The sequence below is a fragment of the Chaetodon trifascialis genome, chromosome 18 (assembly GCF_039877785.1).
Source record: "Chaetodon trifascialis isolate fChaTrf1 chromosome 18, fChaTrf1.hap1, whole genome shotgun sequence".
NCBI lineage: Eukaryota > Metazoa > Chordata > Actinopteri > Chaetodontiformes > Chaetodontidae > Chaetodon > Chaetodon trifascialis.
Genome location: NC_092073.1, coordinates 22,341,749 through 22,365,000, shown reverse-complemented (window position 1 = coordinate 22,365,000; position 23,252 = coordinate 22,341,749). Strand labels below are relative to the sequence as shown.

At 46.4% G+C, this 23,252-nt stretch overlaps 1 protein-coding gene across 1 annotated transcript in view; it reads left to right on the top strand.

The window, feature by feature from the left end:
- Positions 1 to 17,619, top strand: part of LOC139346706 (gamma-aminobutyric acid receptor subunit rho-3) — an 18,893-nt gene extending 1,274 nt beyond the window's left edge. Inside the window, exons 2-10 of the mRNA XM_070985926.1 lie at positions 3,389 to 3,501; positions 12,238 to 12,305; positions 13,214 to 13,437; positions 14,447 to 14,529; positions 14,838 to 14,975; positions 15,366 to 15,518; positions 15,757 to 15,818; positions 16,004 to 16,135; positions 16,725 to 17,619. Coding sequence (XP_070842027.1) covers positions 3,389 to 3,501; positions 12,238 to 12,305; positions 13,214 to 13,437; positions 14,447 to 14,529; positions 14,838 to 14,975; positions 15,366 to 15,518; positions 15,757 to 15,818; positions 16,004 to 16,135; positions 16,725 to 17,027 — 1,276 coding nt within the window. The 3' untranslated portion in view covers positions 17,028 to 17,619. The remainder of the gene's footprint in view (positions 1 to 3,388; positions 3,502 to 12,237; positions 12,306 to 13,213; positions 13,438 to 14,446; positions 14,530 to 14,837; positions 14,976 to 15,365; positions 15,519 to 15,756; positions 15,819 to 16,003; positions 16,136 to 16,724) is intronic.
- The last annotated feature ends 5,633 nt before the right edge of the window (positions 17,620 to 23,252 follow it).

The window sequence follows — 23,252 nt, the reverse complement described above, 5'->3', positions numbered from 1 at the left end:
TGATTTCACGCCTGACGGACACGCCGCGCTGAGGTTCCCACGGCTCGATCACTTTCACTTCCCTGTTTCGCTCAAACCACTTTGAGTTGGATCATTTTATTCCCATAAGTGACATCACCTCCCGCATCCTTCCCTAAAATGTAGTTTTATTTATTTTTATTGCAGTTTGCAGTAGAAGCAGCAGCAGCCAGATTTCTCACAGCCTCCATTTAAACTGTGGTGAGCTCATCATCCTCCTCTGAAAAATGTGTATTTTCAGCACGAACACGGCGAATAACCATTTAAACCACTGAAGTGACGTTAATGAGTTCAATGAAATCAGTCATTTCAATACTGAGGATAAGACTAGTAAAAAAACTGATAATGAATTTTAAATATATTCAGAGGTTGATGGGGGGCCTTTATTTGAGACACTGTGTTGTGATGATATTACATAATATTAACAGCCCCCTCTGTGTTTCATGACGTATTGCACACACACTCAGGCCTTCAGTCTCTGCAGTAAACGTGTGAACAAGATGTTTTTGAAGACCTGGCCTCACGCCACACCAACCGCTTGTAAACGCCACGTTCGCTCTTTGTGTGCTGCAGCTGTTGATGTGTGTGCGTGGCTGCAGTCCGACAACAGCATCACCTTCATCCAGAGAATAATGTCACAGCCCCGCCCTCGTGGTTTGAGTGACAGGTGATCTGTGGGACACACAGATTAGGGCAGAGTAATATGGAAATGAGTCAGTGGAATGTAACTAAGTAGATTTACTCAGTACAGGTCTGAAGTACTTCAGTATTTGTGTTTCATACCAGGTTCTACTTCGACTCCATGTCTTCTCTTCATTTATCTGACAGCTTTAAAGTAGCTCAGTCACAGGGGACATTTTCCTGCACTTTTGAGTACTTTTACTTTTAATACTTTAAGTACATTTTCCTGGTGATACGTACTTTTTCTTAACATTTTCACAGAGCCTTTTCACAGGGTGGTATTAGTACTTATACTGAGGTGAAGGATGTGAGTACTTCCTCCAGGTTACACACCGCAGCGCTGCCTGTGAGTCGCACAGTGTGTGCAGTTTAATATGAACAAAGATGGTAAATCAGCATATTTCACACATGGCTGCAGTTTCCTGTAATGGAGACTTGAATTACTTTAACCGAGCGTGTGTGTGTGTGTGTGTGTGTGTGTGTTCAGTGTAGTGTTACAGCGGTAGTTATGGTTGGATGCACATCTCTGGCCTGTGTCTTCTGGTTTGTGTGTGTGTGTGTGTGTGTGTGTGTGTGTGTGTGTGTGTGTGTGTGTGTGTGTGTGTGTGTGTGTGTGTGTGTTTTAGTATTGTTATCTCTGTGAGGGCCACATTTGTCCAGAACAATCTGCAGATTTTGATTTCCAAAGCGAGGTCGCTGCTTTCACTTGATTTTGAGTCAGGTGAAGAGCTCGAGTTAAACGTGAGCTTAAGTTTAAGTTTAGTGTCGAGTTTAGTGAATTAGCTTCAGGTCTGAGCTTATTGTTGAATTTGGTTTGTTTTCGGGGATTGTAGTGCTCGCTTCAAGGTTAATTTAAGGGATTATGGGGATAGGATTTGGCTCAAAAACATGGTCTGACCTCACAATAATGGCAGAACAAATGGTGTGAGTGTGTGTGTGTGCGTGTGCGTGTGTGTGCGTGTGTCAAGGTATGTGACTTTCAAAGAGGCTTTTCATCCGTCACCAGAGAAAATCTCAAACAGCTTTTATCTTTTCCACTGTGTGCTCACCTGTGCGCTGCACGTGTGTGTGTTTGCTCCCTCGAAACACACACACACACACACACACACACACACTCGCAGCACAGCATGCGCTGTGGCGGCGAGGCGCCGCGCTCAGGCTGTAATTACACCTTCTTCCTGAACGTCGTCTCTTTGGGGTTTCCCTGGCTGGATGTCAGCCCCGTATAGCAGTTTGCGGTTGTGTTTAAGTCGCTGAGGAATGCGCCGCTCGCCGACGCTCGAACGCTGCTGACGAGTAAAAATGTGAACTTTGCATTTGCTCATGATGCAACGTCGTGCTTACGTCAGAGGGCTGAGCAGGAAGCTTCAGTTTGACCTTGAACCAAGCAGTTTGAGGTGAAGTCCCCTTGCTTTGTCTTTCAGGACATTTCAAACACGTCTTCATCGGTGTCCAACACCAGAGACCCTCCTCACACACACAGAGGCGTTAGCTTCCCATGCTAACATTAGAATTATTATTATTTACTTTCAGAGGATCTTTGTAGTTCAGGCTTCAGCTACAGACAACTCATCCAATGAGTCCTCTGTTTTATGTCTAAAACACCAAGAAATATTAAAACCATGAGTCCAGAGTCCCCCAGAAGAACTCTGTGACGATCTGCCAACCAAATTCTGATCAAAAAACGTCATTTTTTATTGATTTCATTGAACACTTCGATCGTATCTTCAGCAGAACTTACCTCCACATTGTGGTCCGGGTTCAGGGGTGTGATTCAGGTGGAGGTTGTTTTCCTCACTATGTGATTTTTCAGCCGTCAAAGTTTTTCCTAAAAATGCAGGTTGTCTAAGTGCATTGTGGGAAATGTAGTGACTCAATAACCAGTGCTGTGGCTAGCACTGAAGACACTGATGTTGTGCCTTTGGTAGTTTTTCTGGAAATTTGGGTCATGTTCATGTTAAATCAGACTTATAACTAACCTTTATTTTCATTATTGATTAATCTGCAGATTATTTTCACCAATCGATTCATTTAATAAATTGTGATAAGTGCTCCTCATATTTTCCTAGAGCTGAAAGTGACGTCTTCAGATTGTTTATTTTGTCCGACCAACAGTCCAAAACTCAAAGACTCTTCATTTAGTGTCATAAGGTCGGTGGTTCGATCCCCGGCCTCGGCAGTCCACATGCCGAAGTATCCTTGGGTAAGATCCTGAACCCAAAAAACTGCTTTGGATGAAAGAAGCCAAATGACTAATTGTAATCGTAATATGAAGATAGAGGAAGAAAGGGCTCATGGGAAATGTAGTTGCTGTGCCTTGCAGTGATTGGCTCTCAGCTGGTTCCACCCATCAGAACACATGCACACGTGTGTACGCGTGCACGTGTGTGTTTGTTCATGGAGCCGTGCCACGCCTTTGATTAAGGTTATGGTTTTTGGCAGGATGAGAGCGAGCAGCCGGGGGGGGGGGTGCGAGGAGGGGGGAGGGGGGAGGACAGAGAAAACCACAAACTGTGTTTTCTCTAATCAAAACCTGCAATTACAGCCTTGATAAACCAACTAATCACTCAACACACTGCTGTCTGTGTGTGTGTGTGTGTGTGTGTGTGTGTGTGTGTGTGTGTGTGTGCGTGTGTGCGTGCGTGTGTGCGTGCGTATGTTTGTGTGTGTGTGTGTGGGGTTTCTGCAGACGTATTGACTACAAACTGAAGAGGCAGGACAGCACCAAAACGCTGCTAATAAAAAGTGAACAGCTGCTGAGGATCGAGGAGCACGACTTCGCCATGAGACCAGGCTTTGGAGGTCAGACACACACACACACACACGCTGGCACACCTGGTTTTGTCTCTGATCCCTGATGATTTAATCCACTCAGTCACACGTCGTCCAGTAGAGAAAATCGCTCCTCATCCCGCTGATGATGCTAAACGAGGGTTTGAAATGCGATGATGGGCACTGGGTCACCCAGACAATGGATGTGTCAATCCCACATCACCAACACTGACCCAGATTGTGTGTCAGCACGAGTGTGTGTGTGTGTGTGTGTGTGTGTGTGAGTGAGCATTAATGCATCTGAAATACAGTAGGACTCTGTGTGCTCACTCAAATGTGATTGTGTCCCTTTGTGTGTTTGTCTTTGTGCAATATAGTGAGTGCCTGTGTGTGTGTGCGTGTGTGTGTGTGTACAGAAATTACTCACTTTGAGGGGACATAAATCTGCTCACAGCCACATTGTGGGGACTCGTCTTCCTTATGGGGACAAAACGCACGTCCCCTTCACATAAATCATTACACTTTAAGTTAAGTTGGGGTTCGCCCACTGTGGTCATGTTCATGGTCGGTCTCCAGGAAGTCAAAGTCTGCGTTATGTCCCCTGAAATGATGGAAATATGGCCGTGTGGGTATGTGTGTGTGTGTGTGTGTGTGTGAGTGTGAGAGTGAGTCGGGGGGATTCGTGTGCATTAATCTGGATTATATTCCAGGTCTGGAGCAGATGGGTGGGTGGGAAACAAACTGACGTCTGCAGCGAACATCATCAGTATCAAACACACAACAATGGAAGCGAGCAGACATGCAAACACACGATGCAAACTGTGTCCATAATCAGCATGGTGGATTAAATAATATCAGTGCACTGACTCAAAGCTCGTGAGAAGATAAACGCCGTCGATCTGTTCGTGTCTTTGTGTGTTCACTAATTAATTAATTAAACCGCCTTTCTTCACTTCTAATGAACATCGCAAACAGACCGCTGTGGACGCTGTAGGTGGGCACAGCGTTAAGAGAGGGGACGTGGCAAAACGGTGTGTGTCTGTCTATGTGTGTGTGCAGCTGTTCGTCTGTCTTTGTCAGTGTGGAGCTCCTGGTGTGTGTGAGGCATTTCTTGTGTGACGGGCGTGTGTGTGCGTGTGTGTGTTTAGTCACGTTACATGAATCTGGATATCGCGCACCTTTTTACAGCCGGCCTTTCCTGCTGCCACACCCCGTTTTTGTCAATGGGCATGACCACAAACACACACCTTCACACACACACGCACACACACGCACATTTGACCTGCGTGCCAAATTTCTGCCTCCTTGGGTAAAAGCTGTGGCTGCCAACAGGTGGGGATGTTTTTGTGGGCTGACGAGCCGACAGAGCGAGCTGCTGAGCTGCTGGTTGCAGCTGAAAGTGACGACAGCTGGTTTAACCTGAGGGAGGGGTCCAGGTGGGCGGTGGGTGTACGAATGCATCTTTATACTCTCAGGGGCAAATACTGAACTTTTTACTCCACTACATTCGACAGCTTTAGTTTCAGATTGCAGTCTTCACATTCTCCCTGCCCAGTGAAAACCATGTATCTCCAGATGTTTGTGCTACACTGAAGGATGAATTCTTCCTTCATGTCTTGATAAAATTCTCCTCCTTCTTCAGCTCAATAAACTCTTTAAAAAGCCTCTTGGATCAGCTGAAAATGCATTGTCACAAAGCTGAAAACAGGCTGTTTTACTGAGCTCTTTGGAGATACGAGGTTGTCACAGGATGGCCACGGTGCAGACATGAGAAAGCAGCACTGACTGCTGCTATAAACAGGACTGGACCGGCGGTCTGGATGAGAGGATGCATGTCACACAAAGTAAACATACTCTGTTTTAAGTTTTTCACAAAGCACAATGATGCGATTCTTCTGGTGTCGACAGTCTCTTCCTTTCATTCTTCTGCTGATCTCAGAACATGAAAATCCATAAAACTGGACCTTCAGAGTCTTTTCATCAAATCCAAACTGTCCTCTGTGTCACTGCCTCTGCTTTGGCCTGGACATCCTGGAAATACCTGGACTTCCAGGACCAAAACCTGGACCCTTGTGCTTAAGTTCAATAATCTCATTAATACTCATACAAATACTCCTTTCAAAGTGAAACTCATACATCATCAAAGTATTGCTGAAGTATTGCTGAAGCCTGGACATTCAGTTGTGTTCTAGTTATTTTATTTGATTTATTTTACTGAGCAACATTTTTAGATTGCAACACTTAATCAATAATCAGCAGCTGTTTTGAGAATTATGGTTTCAGTTATTTTTCAGTCAAAATACCCAATAAATGATGGATCTGAGTTCTTAAATGTGACAATTTGCCTTTTTTCTTGCTCTTAAATTCGAGTAAACTGGAAAAAGGCTCACCTCTATTTTAATTTACCTGGTTGTGTTTTCTGATATTTACAGAGCAAACGATGATTGATCAGTAGTTTCAGCTGTTGGGTACTCTAACCTGGAACCAAATTATGTGTAAAAACCTTGATTTGTAAAGTAACTAAAGCTTCCAGATCTATTTTGTGGAATAAACAGTGAATATTTGCTCTGAGGTGTTTGAGGTGGCATGAAAAGCCTCCACGTCGCCATCGGATCTCCCTCTTCCTCCTCCGTCTGTAAGGCTTGTTGGCGTCCTGCCGGTCGTTCGGGGTCGGGACAACAAAGCGCCACTGTCTGCCTCGCGGCCCTGCGGCATTTCCACCGACTGTAATTTCACACAGAGGGAAATCTCAGCTTTTTGTGCCTCAGATAAGCCGGAGCTGCTGCGTGAGTGAGACCCACCAAGCCGAGGAATCAAAACCATTCCCTCCTCAGTCACCAGAGTCCCAAAATACATGATGTGACATTTCGTCTTATTTCCTGCCTGTGTTTCTATCTGGAGTCCAACCTTTAAAGGACGTCTGTAAACTTAAATTAATCCCAATAAACTTCCCTCGGTCTGTCCGCGCTATAGTTAGACGCCCTGATGCGAATGCTTGTAAGTGATTTACGAGCAGGGCGTCGCTCGGCTGCGTTCTGGCTGCAGCTCCTCGCCGCGTGGCCTCGGTGGGGCTCAGTCTCAGGTGGAAAACCTTGGATCTGATTGGTCGATTTATTCCTGCTATAAAAAAGGTTTGGTGGTTTAAAAAAGCTGCTGATGACGGTGAGTTTGTTGATCGCTGATGGGTTAAAGCCACAGAGGTGGAGAGATCCTGACCTTTGGTCCTACATTTCCCATGATGCAACTTGATAAGGTCTATCCTTAAAACCAGATCAATTTAGACAGTTATCGAAATGGTTAATTTTCTGTTAATCAACTAATCATTTCAGACATAAACTGTTGAATCTAGAAGAAAACAAAATATTGTATTAAATCTTCATGATTTTTTATGTTGAAATATTCATCTGTAAAGTAAGAACGATGCCAGATGGATGTAGTTCACTAAAAAGTGCAGTATTTCCCTCTGAGATGTTGCGAAGGTGAAGTAGAAATTTGAAATGAGAAATACAGTATTTGAGGAAATGCCAGTGGATTTTCATATAGTGCAGAATGGCTGCTGCAGGAAAACCACGTCCTGAAGTCTGAAACAGCAGAAATACGTTTAGCCGTGATGTGAAGCACACGTTAGTGCTTTAACATGGAAAACCGCAGCTGTGGTTCTTTAAAGGTTCAGTAAATAAAGCTTGTGTGTATTTCAGTCCGCTGCCAGCGCAGCTTTCATTACATTACTGTGAGTCAGCCTGAGCTGCTGCTGTTACGCATGAGTCAGTATGGATTGTGTAGGAGTCTGACGTTTACGCTCTCGAACGCTGCCCAGGGAATCACCTCTTAATCCCTCCACCTTTCACCCCTCCACTTCCTTTGATCGGTGCGTCTGAGGTTCACGTTAAAACTCGCAGTGTTGACGGAGGCTGGACAGAGACATCCGGAGACCTTAAAGCTGCATTATGCTGCTTATGCCTGCATGAATTGATCCATCTGCAGCGCTGCGTTCAGGGATTAAAAGACTCATTCTGCAACACTGAGCACACAAACATTTTGGGACAAAAAAAACCTGACCTTAAAGCTGTGCAAAGCACAATTCTGATGTGTTATTTAGGTAAATCTGCAGCAGCTCACTGACTGAGATGTTGTCGATTTAACCAAATCAAAGTCCTGAGCTGGATTTAGTGACCAGCGGGACAATCTGTGCAACACACAGGAATGAAAACAATGACCTTCTGCTGCCTTTTGGGGCCAAACGCACAAAGACATATCCTCGTTTTAATGGCCGGATCATCCAGAGGTTGCAGTGATTGTGCAGACGCAAAAGTTAGTGACATGGTTTCACTGACGCTCAGCAAACACAAATTCAGCCTGTCAATCACATCACCAACCTCATTAATCACGTTGCATCGTACAGCAGGAAATGTGACCGCCTCAGGCTGTTCACTGATCTTAAACAGGCCGAGCAGGAACAGTTGTGCCCAACTATTTCCTCCAGTTTCAGAGATTTGTACCAGAGCTAATGAGAAAAAGGCCGGCCTGTATCTTTTAACGGATGACAGGGATTAACATCTTGATTTTTAAAGTGCTTTCTCAGAACATTTTGGCTTGTTGTGCAGACAAACCCAAAGCTTCTGGAAAAAATGCCTCACAAGAACTTACTCATCAGCTTGCTTATGTCAGCTGATTAGAAAAAGATGCGTCTGTTGCAGTCACAGCCTCAGTGACCTGCGTTCAACCCTCCTGCAGCAGCCATTGTTGTGTTCCAGCATGTGTTGAAACAGGACATTAGCACCCAGTCACACCAGAAACTGGCAGATCGAAATCCATTTGTGTCCCAGTGAAATAGGTGGTGCTGGATTCAATCAATGTGTCAATGTGGACCCCACACTTCTGAGTTCTTGAGTCGTTCACATTGTTCTGGTGTCGTGCTCATTGATGGATGTTTCCTCTGGGTGCGAAACAACCAAAAACCTTGCTGGTGGGAATAAGATCGGAGACAATCACTGAGTTCCTTTGACTTTAATGCATACTTCAGTTGGCCTTACATTACATACTGTTGCGTGCAGTCTACCTACTATTGGGACGTACTGCTTTGTTTCAGCATTGTGCCCTTAACTTTGACCCTCTTGCTTATACATCGGTTGCAATCCATAGTGTGAAATTTGAAGTAGAAAGAAAATCTGTAGTTTGGATCAGGTGCCAAGAGCTTGTACGAACCCTGGTCTTGGTGGCTCAGTCGATGTGATGTGTCTTCCACTGAGCAAAGGATTGTGGGTCCAAGTACCAGACAAACATGCTGGTTTGCGTTCTGCAAAACGTGCGGTGGAGCATCCTGGTGTGTTGGACATATCAGGACGTCTGTGAAGGTTCTTGTTCATCCAGGTCATGGTGCTGGACTTGCTTAAGGTTCTAGAAGATGTTCCTCCCCTCATCCAGGAGGCTTCTTCAGGTCTACCTGACTGGTGGGGAGTCCCAGGCCATGTCCTATATGTCCTCTTGCAGGATCGTTCACACCTTGGGAGTTGTTGCCTGGGACTCCCCACCAGTCAGGTAGATCTGAAGAAGCTCAAGCTGGTGATCACATTGACTCAACACAGCCAATCCCAGCCTGCTCAGTCCGACAACAGCCCAGAAAGGTTTTCTGATGCTGAACAAATGTTGGCGAGAGTAAAGGTTTGCTTCCATCCAGTTAATGGTGATGGTTTTTAGATGCACGATGTGTCAAAGCGGCGCACGCCGACCTTCACCTTTAACGCCAGCCCTCCAGGAGACACCACATTTTTAAAGCTTTGTTATATAATCCTCTATGCATTGAATCTGGATTATGTTTAACATGAGTGCATGAGACATTCTGACCCCATAAGGACAAGAGTCTAATCTAGCAACACATACAGCACACTACATATATCAACTTGTCATGGTGCTGCAGTCTGTGAATGTTCGAGAGTCAGTCAGTCAGACATGTCAGCCTCAGTCAGTCAATCAATGTTATCTCTAAAAGCAAAGAAAAAGGAGAGACATAACTCAGATGGGACAGGTTATCAATCTGGCTTTCTCGTTGAGGGAGCTGATGAGGTCTTGGTGATGATGGAGGCCAGGAAGCAGAAGTGCTCCTCGCTGTTGGCTGTTGAGTCCCACTTTACTGCTACCCCCCGAGTTCAGTTCAATCAGGGGTTAAAGGTTAAATTAGATGAACCGCAGGAGAGATTTGTCTTGGGTGTTGGAGTCGATGTAGCACTTAAAGTGAAGTATGACCCCCAGAAAGGTGTGAACGAGTTCCTCTTCTGAAAGCTGTTGAAATTCATCTCGTCATACATCGTCAAGTGAGCTTAGAGGTCTGAACTTAACCTCCTTTCGCATGTGTCTCTGGATAAAACACCTCATGCCTCAAACATCCTCCAGCTGGGTGTGACATGGGAAAAGGAAAGCAGTCAAGACAAGAGGGAGAGCAAGAAACCTCCTGTTTCAGGTTTTTCCCACCACCAGCAGTCGTTGTCAGGGTTACGCTGAATGTTGAGTCGGCACTGTTGGTGGTTTTTTACGAGTCACGGCGGGACAAAGCCGGACCGCCGCGGGAGCTTTATGGTCCTGGCTGTCAGAGGAACTTCATTAAATAAAGTGTTTATTGAGCTGCCTGCCTGCTAACATTCAGTGGAATTAACACACTTTACATCCACATGCACACAAAAAGCACACAGACTGTACATCTTTTTTTTTCTTGTCCTCGAGAGTGAAAGCAGGAATGTGACCTGGTAAACCACGGCCAGACGAAGGTCGTCGACAACCCAAACCAGCGCGTGTGTTTATACATCCTAAACCAGCACACATGCTTTTAGGTGATTTGCAGCTCAAAAGGCATTTTCATTTTCCTGGAGATATCACACCAGCACCAGAACTCACAAAATGTATGTTTATGTTTATGTTTCATGCAGTCGGTGACTCCACCTCTTGGTCCAGACTGAAATATGTCAACAAACATTGGATGGAGTGCCAGGAAATTTGGTTCAGATATTCGTGGTTTCCAGAGGAGCCCAAAGACTTTGATGATCCCCGGGCTTTTTTTTGTCTAGCACCACCATAAGGTTGAGATTTGTGGTTTTAAGTCAACAGTCTCAACAACAACTGGATAGATTTCCATCGTCAGGATCGACAGTAATCTAAAACCACCTTCTGCTCAAAATCTGACCAATACTTTGGTTTGTGACTAAACACATGCAATCCAAAGACATTACTGTTAGCATCAGCCCCTCTTTGTCTTTAGTGCTGATTAGCAAACATTAGCATGCTAACATGCTAAACCAAAATGATGATCATGTCGGAGATCGCACCAGCAGGTTAGCATTGTCGTTGTGATATCGATATGTTCTCCTCATGGACGGGGTTAGCGTGTTGGGGTTAGCATTTAGCTAGCATGGCTGTAGACAATGAATGCACAGCCTTGTCCCATGTGGCCCAAAAGGTCTTTTCCCCATAGACCTCCACTTTAAAAGAACGTCGGTCCTCGCAACATTAAAATGGCTGTATTTCAGTGTGCTCTTAGGACCAAATTTACATTGAAAATGTTCATTTAAATGCTGTTTGAACAACAATTACAGTGTGACCTAGATGTCTAAAAGCATCCCCAGTTTTAGTCCATTTACTCCAGTTTAACTGTAGACATCTGGACATGTTTGAGCTGCAAATCACCCAAACAAGCGAACTGAGTACTGCGAAAGTTCATGAGTTGTCAGGAGTGATTTAGCAGTGCTGTACGATGACAGTCGTGGTGGTTCTTCCCGTGCGTTGCCCTCATTGTTAAACATTTAACATTGCCTGTAAAGAAGACAGAGATGTTTACGGGTTCAAGACAACAGTGGAATCACTGCTGATGCTTGTGGTCGAGTCAGGAATGAGCCTTTTAGTCAGCAGCCGGCAGCAATGGATGAATCCTGAAATTACCCGAGGAGATTGACCACCAAACATCATCACAGTTATAAAATCCTGCTTCCCAAAGTTTGCCAGGTCATGATTGCCGTGTGGAGGCAGGGCAGCAAACAGGGAGCGAGCGGCAGTGATGGAGGCTCGTTCTTTTGGGGGGATTTGTGCTGTTTAGCTATTTCTGCCCTGTTTGTGTACACAAATCAGGTTGTTCAGGTTTAGCGGTTAAACAAGCTTAATCTGCTAATGAGGCGGATGGAGCGGGGGAGTGTGGAGGACAGATGTTGATGGCTGCGGTGAGCCGGTGGCGAGGACAAAGGATGTTGTTGCCAGTTTTTGACCAAAATGAGGTTTGAGGGCTGATACAGATGATGTGATTGGAGAGACAGATGAGATGGAAGCTGCTGAAAACATTCAGTTTGACTAATTTTGGACCAGTTTTATTTCAAATAAGTTTACATTTTCAGTGTTTTTCTTCCAAAGTTTAGGGTGGAAACAACATGTGGACCATCAGGAGACACTAAAACAGTTGGTGTGTTGTCGAGTGAAATAGCATCGTTCCCTTTAACATGTCAGGTCTGTTACAGCTGATAAAGTGACTCTTATTGGTTTACTATGAAAATATTGTCTAACCATAATTAAAGGTCTCCCTTCACATCACTTTATTACCCACAATTCTTTACTGAATATTGTTTAACAAATGTATTAAGACAGTTATTTGTATTTTTCTGATCCTGAATTCAAGCTGCAGAACATTTGAGCAGAGAAGAAGAGGCTGGAGGCTGTTGTGGCGTGCTGATGTCATTCCCCTGCTTTGATTCATGAGTCTTTAAAATGAACGATGTTCTCGTGTTGTTTCAGGTGCAGCCATCCCTGTAGGCATCGATGTGCAGGTGGAGAGCATCGACAGCATCTCAGAGGTCAACATGGTGAGGACTCACTGTTTAACTCAGAACTTCAGCAACATTAATGATGCTGAACGCACCTTAATCAGACTCCTGACAGCTTCAGTCTGCTGGCGAGCAAACATGAAATGATTCTGTGATTGGAGGTGATCAGCCCGTCCTCACAAGTTAACCATAAAAAGTCTGAGGGTCTTTGTTTTATGTCTCTAACTTTTAATATGAAAAACAAGATTGTTCAACAAGTGGCTTAAAGGGATAAACCGTTAATCAAAATCGTCCAGATATGCCTAAAACTCTTTGATTTCTTTGTTTTTTAATCTTTGTTTGCACAAAGATTTTCACAGATGAGCAGCAAACAGCTGTCACTTCTTTTAGCTTTTAAAATGTCAGAATCGACACTTCAGGCAGGTTTAGTCGACTTTTTTCTACATAAAATGACCTTTAAAGAGGTCATGAAATAGACTATATGCTATGAATGGAAGCTGGAACTCCAGAGGGTTAAGAAAAGGTTGTGATGTCCACTTCAGGCTGCTCTGACATCACTTCCTGTTGGTTCATCTGGTTCGTGACCCTCGATGGCTCCGCTTTCAACTCAGCCGGCCACTTACCTACAAGTGTTTTATCAGGTTCCTGCAGCCGAGAGAGATGAATGGAGAGGACGCTGCTGTCATGGCAGCCTCGGCTGGAACGGTGAAGGTCTCCGTCCTTCAGACGGCTCTCTTGTCCTCTGGCTGCAGCAGAAACGTCTCATCTGTCACTGACACCGATTTCTGAGCCTTTTCAACAGAGGAAATCGAACACGGGAGCGGCCATGATGAAGACACAAATACATAACTGATGTCTCATTGTTGTGGAGTCGTTTCAAGCTGACGTGCTGTGATATAAGCTCATAAATATAAAAAGTTCAATATCAGCATTGTGTCTTTGGACAGGACTTCACCATGACTCTGTACCTGCGTCACTACTGGAAGGATGAGCGGCTGTCCTTTCCGTCCCGAAACAATCAGAGCAGGACGTTTGACTCCAGGCTCGTGAAGAAGATTTGGGTTCCTGACGTCTTCTTCGTCCACTCCAAGCGCTCCTTCATCCACGACACCACCATGGAGAACATCATGCTGCGGGTTTACCCTGACGGAAACATCCTCTACAGCGTCAGGTACTGAGGACATCCGTGAAAGAAGACGTGGGTCAATCAGAGACACCAGTGAAAAATAAAACCATTTGATCAGTGATGTGATGCTGAACGTCAGCTTTGATTTGACACCACACCATCGAGTGTGCCTGTTCTGTCCTGTGCGTCAGGGATGCATACAGTTTGTTAGCAGCACTTCGACCAGCATCAGCACCCAGAGTCCGTCCAGTGTCCCTGAGATGATTCTGGGGTGCGACTCTGAGCGTGTCTGCAGCATTCAGGTCGAGACTCAGTCATGTCTGCAGTCATGCGAGCTGCTCTGTGAGGCTGCACGCGGACACAGCAGCGCTTTTATGCTAAATGCTAACTTTAGCATGCTAACAGCATAACACAAAGAACCATTGAGGTTGAGTTTTGGACAAATTCAAGTTCATTGTCTCAGATTCATGAATGTTTGTCCAAATTTATGCTTTCCTTTTAAACTTCACTCTATAAGATAAGTGTTTGACCTGTAGGGGGCCGCAGAGGAAACGTCCGCAGGTTTCGTCCTCTGGGGACAATGAATGTGTGTAATAGATGACATGGCAGTGCGTCCAGTAGTTGTGTGGCGGCCCACAGAGGGACGTTACCATCCGCAGAGCCGTGCAGCTAGCATGGCTAAATGTTAGCTATAGTTATTGAAACACCATCCTGCTGGTATAAATGTCATTTAAGCATCATAACAGCTTAAATCCAAACCCTCACCCTCCTTTGGACACACCTCTGCACTCTCTCACACACAGCTGGTTGTTTTCTGACGCCCTGCAGGCTCCTCTGCACAAATCTTTGCTGTTTCTCTTCCTTTTCATTTATTCGCTCTTTTCTGACTCTTCGGCCCCAGAGGATTATTTCCTGTCATGCCATTGACGGCAGCTGAAAGTGACAGACTTAGGATGAGAGACGCTAGGTTCTGGTTTCCGTGGCAACAGCAGGTCTGTCCGGGGCGTGATGGACGGCTGCGGTGAACGCTGTATGATGTGTTCATGTGTTTCAGGGTCACTGTGACGGCGCTCTGCTCGATGGACTTCAGCAGCTTCCCTCTGGACACACAGAACTGCTCGCTGGAGCTGGAGAGCTGTGAGACGCACGCACACACGTGCACACACACGTGCACACACACACACACACACACACACACACACACACACACACACACACATACACACACACACACACATGCAGTATATGTATGTACAGTATACACTTGTACAGTGACACATGCAACCACAGAATGACTGAATGGGAGGATGAACTCCAGCCAGTCTCCAGCTCTGTACACTGAACACCTCTCTCTCTCTCTCTCTCTCTCTCTCTCTCTCTCTCTCTCTCTCTCTCTCTCTCTCCTTCTGTCTCCCTCGTCTTTCTGTCTCTGTCTCTCTCCACAGATGCGTATAATGAGAACGACCTGATGCTTTATTGGAAGAACGGGAACGACTCTCTGAGGACGGACGAGATCGTCTTGTCTCAGTTCTTCATTGAGCATTTCCACGCCTCCAGCGGCCTGGCTTTCTACAGCAGCACTGGTGTGTGCGTCTGTGTGCGTGCGTGTGTGTGTGTGTGTAGAGTGACATCATTCTTATTTGCATTCAGTGGCCAAAAGTATGTGGACACATCTGTCCACTCAGCAGGATTTGTAAGCAGAAAAAACATTTTATGAAGCAAAGTGATGTTTGTTAACGTTCCTTTAATCTGTGCTTTTTACCGTACTGCACCGTTTCCTCTTCAGGCCTTTGAAAAGTATTGAAGTCAAACAAGGAGATAGAAATCCCTCCCTCACATGTTGAAGCAGAAAACAGGTTTTTTGTGCCCCTGAGCACAAACTCAGCCCCATAAATCCCTGCAGCCCCGTTCAAACATCTGGAGGAAAGACTGAAAGCAGCGACACATTAAGGCCAGTGGTTTCTCTTTGTCAGGTTGGTACAACCGTCTGTTCATTAACTTCATCCTACGGAGGCACATCTTCTTCTTCATGCTGCAGACGTACTTTCCCACCATGCTGATGGTCGTCCTGTCCTGGGTGTCCTTCTGGATCGACAGGAGGGCCGTCCCTGCACGCGTCTCTCTGGGTAACACCACACCATCTTTATTCTGTGTTCAGATCCCCATTCGCTTCCACGCAGCGGTGGGGTCATAAAGTTTGGATTTTGAATGGTGGCCTTGAGGTGGAGAGATTCACGGCCGTGTTTTCTGACGACCTCTAAGCTGACCAGGCTCTAAAGGTCGACGCACTGAATGTCAGAGGTCGTGTTGTGTGAAAACAGACATGCTGTGATGTAAAAACACCTGTGCCTCCTCCTCCTGCAGGTATAACCACAGTGCTCACGATGTCCACCATCATCACCGGAGTGTCCTCCTCCATGCCTCAGGTAATGGCCCTGTTGGTGAGGGTTCAGGAGGCTCATATGGGCTCTCAGTGTCTGTCCAGACCTTTGTGGTGTCCACTTTGTTGACTTTAATGACCTGTTCTGATGTGCTGAGGTGAGATCCTGCAGGTCTGCTTCCTCCTCAGCGATGCTCACCATTACTGACAGACTGTGTGTTTGTTGTCCAGGTGTCCTACGTCAAAGCGGTGGACATCTACCTGTGGACCAGCTTCCTGTTTGTCTTCCTGTCCGTGATCGAGTATGCGGCCGTGAACTACTGCACCACTCTGGAGGAGATGAGGAAGATGAAGAGGGGGAAGGTCAGCACAGGCGACACACACACATCAGCAGTCAGGACGGGAGCAGTGAAATGATGGAGAACCAGCAGACTCATATTTTACTGAATGTCTCACTCTAGTGGCCAAACAGCGTCATTACACCAGAACGCACGAGCTGAATCACATGCAGACCTGCAGCCACTTTCACAGACAGGGTTTTTCTAAGCACATTTACACAAGCGCTGAACTTCAGTAGATATTTAAGGTACTTGTACTCCTCTTAAGTATTTTCAATTCACAACACTTTATACTTTTATTCCACTTCATCTCAGAGGGAAATATCGTGCTTTAATACATTTATCTGACAGCTTCTTGTCACGAGTTATTTGCAGATTAAACTTTTTTAATACAAAACATATGAAGGTGTCGCCTCTCTCTCACTATTTCATGTTATTGTTGATATCTATGCAGCAGCTTCAAACAACAAACATCAAACCTGTCCCCGAAACGTCACGTTTCACCAGAAGGTGTGCAAACAAACTCACCTTTAGGGGTGTGTTTGAGGGTATATATTAAAAAAAAGATGTGCCAGCATGTTCTGTGCTCCTGACTGCTCTCTGTACCGTTTCAGATCCCACCCACCTTCAACGCCAGCCAGGCGATGGCTTTCGACGGCTGTTTCCACGACAATGACATTGAGCTGACTCCGTTCTCCCGCATTGCGCCCACCCTGACCTCTGACCCCCTCACAACTACAACTCTAACCCCAGACATCCGGCCGACGGAGGGAACTCGCCTCCGCCGGCAGCGGTCCGTGCGGGAGAACGTGGACCGGCTGGTCAGCAACAGCTACATGATTGACTCGTACTCCCGCCTCGCCTTCCCTCTGTCCTACCTGCTCTTCAACACCATTTACTGGAGCCTGTACTCCTGATCCACAGCCGCAACCTGTCCATGAACTCTGGTGCATTTCAGCAGAGTCCAAGTGTGGAGTCAGGGAGCATCCCTGAGGATCCCGGCTCTCCACGGGCTCCACGGACACTTCACTGACTCTTGATCAGAGGAGCCCCTCCAGCGCCGGCTTCATTAGTAATCATGTTCTTTACGAAAGATAAAAGCACTCCAGCGCCTCAGAGGAGGAACTCTTATTGTGCACAGTTTCACCCTGACATTTGTCTCATGGGGCTGGATTAAACCCTGATCCTGATGTGACTCTTTTCTGTGCATTGTAAGATTTTTAGACTCTTCTCATACTGTTGTCGGTACCTCTTCTTAGCTGCAGGGAAACACTTCATTAGGATCAAACTTACGTGGAAACGTTCTTCTTTGAAAGACATCCTTCCCCCTTTTGATGAGCGATGTGAGTGGAACCAACCAGCTGCTGCACATGCAATTTAATTTCTTTTCTCATTAAATTTTTATCTCGTTCATTAGGATGTAAACGTGAATCTGTATACTGCAGGGCTGTTGTACCTGTGTTTGTGTGTGTGTGAATTTGAACCTGCAGGGATATTACAATTAAAACACATGGTGGCTCTTTCATAAACTTTAAGAGTCTTGTAAGACTTTTTTCTTTATATTTTGAATAGAATTGATTAAATTATATTTAAATAAATAAATAAAGTTTATTTATTAAAATAAATAGACACAGACACACACACACACACACACACACACACACACAGCATTAAAAACTTTCTGTTGGATCTTGTTGAGGGCCGTGTTCTGGGGTGCGTTTGAGGACCTCCGTATTTTTTAAGACTGACTATAGAGGGAATGTACCGTAATTCAGATTTTATGGGGGGTTTAAAGGTTACACATGGTGCGTAATTATTCAGCTGCTTTCATTTTTTTTATATACTTATCATGTTTTCATTGACTAGTTTTAGGTCACAGTCCAACAATAATAAATTATTTTCAGATGTTATTGAAACGCACGGTTTCCACAGTAACTACAGAGTTTGTGTATGGTCGGAAAAATAACGTTAACGGGCGGATTTTTGGAAAAGAGTCTCAAGCTCGCAAACAGACCACAAGAAACGGAGAAGTCAAGTCTGACTTTAACGCAGCAGAGGACAGGTGGCAGGTGAGCTCCTGGATTCACAATCAATGAAAACACATCGATATAACCGGTTTTTACGACGTGAAGTTAAGATATGCTAACTTAACGTTAATTTTAGCTAGCGGTAACCGTTAGCCTCTTTTAACTGCATCCTTATGGTTCGATTCATGGACGTTAGCAGCTAACGGTAAGCGGCTAATTAGAAATGCCGTTATGTGAACGTTTGCTGCTGTTTTCCGCCAGAAATGCGTATACGTGCCGCAGGATAGGAGGGTGACAGCTCGGTTAACTTGAGCAACATATGCTGAGGGGTTTGTTTGAGGGTTTTCTCTCCAACTAACGCAAACAGTCAAGGTTATTAAATCAGGTTGTTAGCCGAGAAAACTGCCTTACAAACCTCCGGGCGGCTTAACGGTAAGTTAACTCAGACAAACCAGACCGAGCTAACATTAGATATAGACATACTTAGCTGTAGTGTTATTTAACTTTAGCTGGTTAAACTCTGCAGCAGGTGCCTGTTTCCAGCCGTTTTGAAAGGGAGTAAATTGAATGTTAGAAAGGCAACCAAACTAGCTTATTGCGTGCGAAGTTTGTTGACCGGCTCCTTTTAGCCGTTAACGTTCATGTCAGTTTGTGCCAGAAAAGCTGAGACAGACCAAAAATTAACGGGAAGTCACTGGTTTTCACCCACACAACGTTAACCGTTGCCCACTAACTAACTATGGGTTCTGTCTTTTAATTTAACCAGCAAGTGTCAACTGTGATACTGACAATGTGCAGCGTCTCACCACGTAATGCTAACAGGTTAGCTAAGCTAATGTAAACACAGTGAACCATGAAGCTTCACGGACGCACATCGTCCTCTGCCACGCTGGGTTTACCGCGATGAGCTGCTGATGGAGTTTTCTGGTTGTAAAAGACACATTTTAAACACTCTGAAATAAAGTTTGGAAGGTTTGAAATGTAGTTCTCCATCAGCAGTTAGTGTCCGTTAAGATGGGACCGACCAGAAATCAATGAGATGTGGGCTCATCATTGTATTCACACATTTTACCTGGTAGCTGTGAAATGAACATCGTCTCAAGTGTTATTCTGGTCAAATTGATTGTCAGTGACAAGATTAGGAAATTATAATTAGTGTCAGTTTGTCTGGGTTGGAAAGAAATGAATGAGTATTTGGAAAAATGTTCATATGTTAATATCAACCTGTTGGGTAGAAAATGATGAAAGTTACCTTAAACTTATATAAAAAAAGAGGTTTAACTGTGAAATATGAGATTGTGGGCTTTGGTGCTTTGATTTACTCCTCTCCAAAAAAGAAAAATGTCTAATAGCCTCTGAAGTTAACTTTTTTTTTATTATTCTGTGACCATATCTCACCCAAATGTGCCGCTTGACGTCCATTTAATGTCTTTTCTACAGAACAGCTGGCAGGTGGGTTTATGAAATGATTTCTCACATATTAAAGCAGTTACTGGTGTCCACTTGTGAAATAAGATCACTGTGGAGGAGAAACTGAGCCACAAGAAACAAGAGATATTCAATTTATTGAATTTTATCAGAAAAATGAGAGAAAATGAGGCGGTTGTGGCTCCGCACTCGTTCTGTTCTGTCAAATAGTCTCACAATCAGTGTGTTATTGAAATTTTAGTGAAACTGGTGTTGGTCGATCAGCAGAAAACCCTTCAGATCTCCCCACAGGCTCAAACACTGACACCTGCCTGGTTAAAGTTTCACTTTCTTTGAATGTGTTTGTTTGCTTTAGATTATTCAGCTGTTTGTCAGAGTTAATGATATGGTGAATTATTTAGTGATCAATAAAGGATTTGAATGGTTAACGTTAGCAGTCATTGGTCGGGGCATCTCATCACAGAAACGTTGTGACCGTCTTGTTTCCAGTAGTTCAGGCTGCAGAGTTTGTCAGGACAGTTGAACTTGTTGTTGACTGTTTCCTTCACGCCAGCTGGTGCTGTGATTCATTTCCCTCCCTCCACTGCTCCCCTCGCCAGTCTCCGTGGTGACCATCGACAGCGGCAGCACTCGTCCCGTTCAGTTACCCGCCGGCCCGCGTCACATGACGTCAGACCAGGAGCCGCTGCGTCCGTCTGATCTGCAGGTGCAGTTAACGCACATAACGCTGAGTCCTGGATACTGCTACTTCTACCAGGTACTGTAATATTATTCCTTACTACACACACACTCCACAGCACCTGTGTACCTGAAGTCTGGTCTCTCACTGCACAGGCGCGAGATTCATGAACTCGCCTGGAAACAACTTTATTGTCAGATTTCAGTCTGGAGAGCAAATTTTGTTAAAGTCAGTTTTATTTATAGAACCTAAAATCACAAGTTTGTGCCAACATCCTCTATCCTTTGACCCTTTGAATGAGGAAAAAACAGGGGGGGTGACACAGGAGGGGTCCTCTGCCTATATGTGTGTGTAGAGAAGACAGAAAATTCCAGAATAATGACGAAGTTGTTGTATGAATGAATGAATTGAAGCAGATGAGTGACAGCCCTTAAGGCAGCTTTAGGCCAGTGTTTCCAGTCTTTAGCTTCTTCACAGCTACAGATTGTTCTGATTGATTGTTGGGGCCTGCGGGGTGGGGCCGGTGGGGGGGGGGCTAAAGTGGTGAGAGCACAACTGATGTAAGGCAAAGTGAAATGTATCAGTTGGAGGGAGAGAGAAGTGAATGGGAGGAAGGTGGAAGGGGGAGTTCCAGGGAGGGAGAGGGAGGAGTGGACGCCGCTGCATTGCTGCTCTGTGATTGGTGGCTGCCGGGCCATGTGCTGACCCCTCTCAAACTGTAGCCTAACTAGGGCTCCCACATGCGTTCATACACTCACACACATGAAGCGGGGAGCAGCCCTCGGCTGAGTGGCAGGGACATGTGAGCTCCTTCACATTTGCTATTCTGGGCAGGGGAGGGGAAAAGGAGGAGGGGAGGGCGAAAGGGGGCGAAGCAGGGGGGAGCAGAGGGTCTTTTCTCTTTCTACATGTGGCTGAGCCGTCGTGAGGAGCTGCTCATGGTTTTGTGTCGTGTTGTGTAGGCTCTTCCTGGGTTTGGCCATAGCAGTCTTTTGTTTTATTCCCACTCTAGGCCGGAGAAGATGGGCTGCTGCTTTAGTAAGGAGCTCAACCCCGGCCTGCACAATGAGAGGAGCGGGCTGTTACAGCCCCCGCTACACGATGGGCTGAGTGAGGTGACAGAGCAGGTCCGGCAACACGCCGCCGCTGTAGCTCAGCATGTGTGCCTGGACGAAGAGGAGACGCGTGTGGCAAGCGGAGCAGCCCAGATGAAGGCTCCAGAAGATGAGGGAACACGTAAGGAACTGGACAGCAAAGTTTGGACGGAGGTGGCCGTGTCTGACAGGGACAGCACCACACACAGCGAGAGGGATCTCACACCAGCCAGCACTCACGAGGAGCAGGGGGCTATTATTATCACAACCAGCACAAACATACATACAAACAGGGACGCAGAGGCAGGCGTGACACACACCGCCAGGCCCAGCTGTGGGCCAGCTCCCTATATGGAAGTGCCCACACAGAGTCCGGCCAGACAGAAGATTTTGGAGAATGCCACACTCAGGGCTGTGTGGTTCAATCAGCTGCCAGATGGGCAGAAGGAGAACAAACCATTAAGCCTGTGGACAGCTCCCGGCGGGCCGGCCTCTGGTACCCGCCAGGGCAGCAGCACAGTGGGTGAGGTGTCAGATGACCAGCCGCCGCCGGTCAGCGTGTGTCAGGGGGCACAGCGGGATTCCCCCAAAGCTGGACACGAGAGTGAGGAAGGCAAGGAGGTCTGTGCCGTCACAACAGCGCTGTGTCAAGGTTTCGAAACGAGGACCCGAAGCTTCTACAGCATCTGTTCCATTGACGCCGATGACCTTGAACATGAGCACGTCCACAGTCGGTCCCAAACAGCTGGAGCAACACGGTCACTGCACACAGCTGAAGCAGAAACAGCTGCTCTGCCCAGCGCAGCAGAGGCTCCAGCCTCCAGCCAGCCGCACGCAGAGGCAGCCGCAGCCTGTGAGCAGTCCTATGTCACAGAATCTAACAGGACCAGCCGGTCACATGATGAGGAACCAGGTCCAGCTCAGTCACATGCTGAGGAACCAGGTCCAGCTCAGTCACATGATGAGGAACCAGGTCCAGCTCAGTCACATGATGAGGAACCAGGTCCAGCTCAGTCACATGATGAGGAACCAGGTCCAGCTCAGTCACATGATGAGGAACCAGGTCCAGCTCAGTCACATGATGAGGAACCAGGTCCAGCTCAGTCACATGATGAGGAACCAGGTCCAGCTCAGTCACACGCTGCTGGACAGCCTTCTGCCGTCCTGTCACAGACGCTCGAAGACCATTCACTCTCTGAGCACACCGCCATTCCTCACCCTGTTGATTGTCCACAGCTGGTCGCCTCTCTGTGTGACCCGCCGCCCCCGTCCAGCGGTCCAGCAAACAGCGAGGAACCTCAGGCGTCCACACAGGACAGCCCTCAGCCTGAAGGTCCTGATCGCAAGGCAGCTGCACGGGATGCAGATGAGGGAGTGAATGAGATGAAGATGGACGTGTCACAGGAGGAGCAGCCTGCGCTTGAGAGAGATGTTCCTCAGGAAATGATCTCCGCTGAGACTCCAGCACAAACCACCAGCATCTGTGACGTGATGACATCACACACGGGTCAAAGTGCATGTGTGGAGCGTGAGACAGTAAAGGAGTGTGTGTGTGTGGAGAGTGTGTGTTCTGTGGAAGAGAGTGTGCCTGTAGGAGGCTGCAGAGCAGCTGAGGGAGTCTTCAGTGCCTCAGAGGAAACAGTGGTTGGATTTCAGGAGGAGGAATTTGATCAGAGTGAGGATCCCGACTTCAGCGATCACCTGCACGAGTGTCACCTGTTGGCAGAGCAGCACATCCAAAGTTCACAGCCAGCAGCAACTGAAACTTCCTCAAAGCTCGACCTCAGCTTCACGCTGCCGCACAAGGAGGCGGATACGCCCCCTGTGCAGGGCGAGGCCATGCCTGTGAGTATCTGCAGAGGGCGCTGTGAGGAGGGCGACGGCAGTCACTGCGGCACGGCAGATACCACTCTG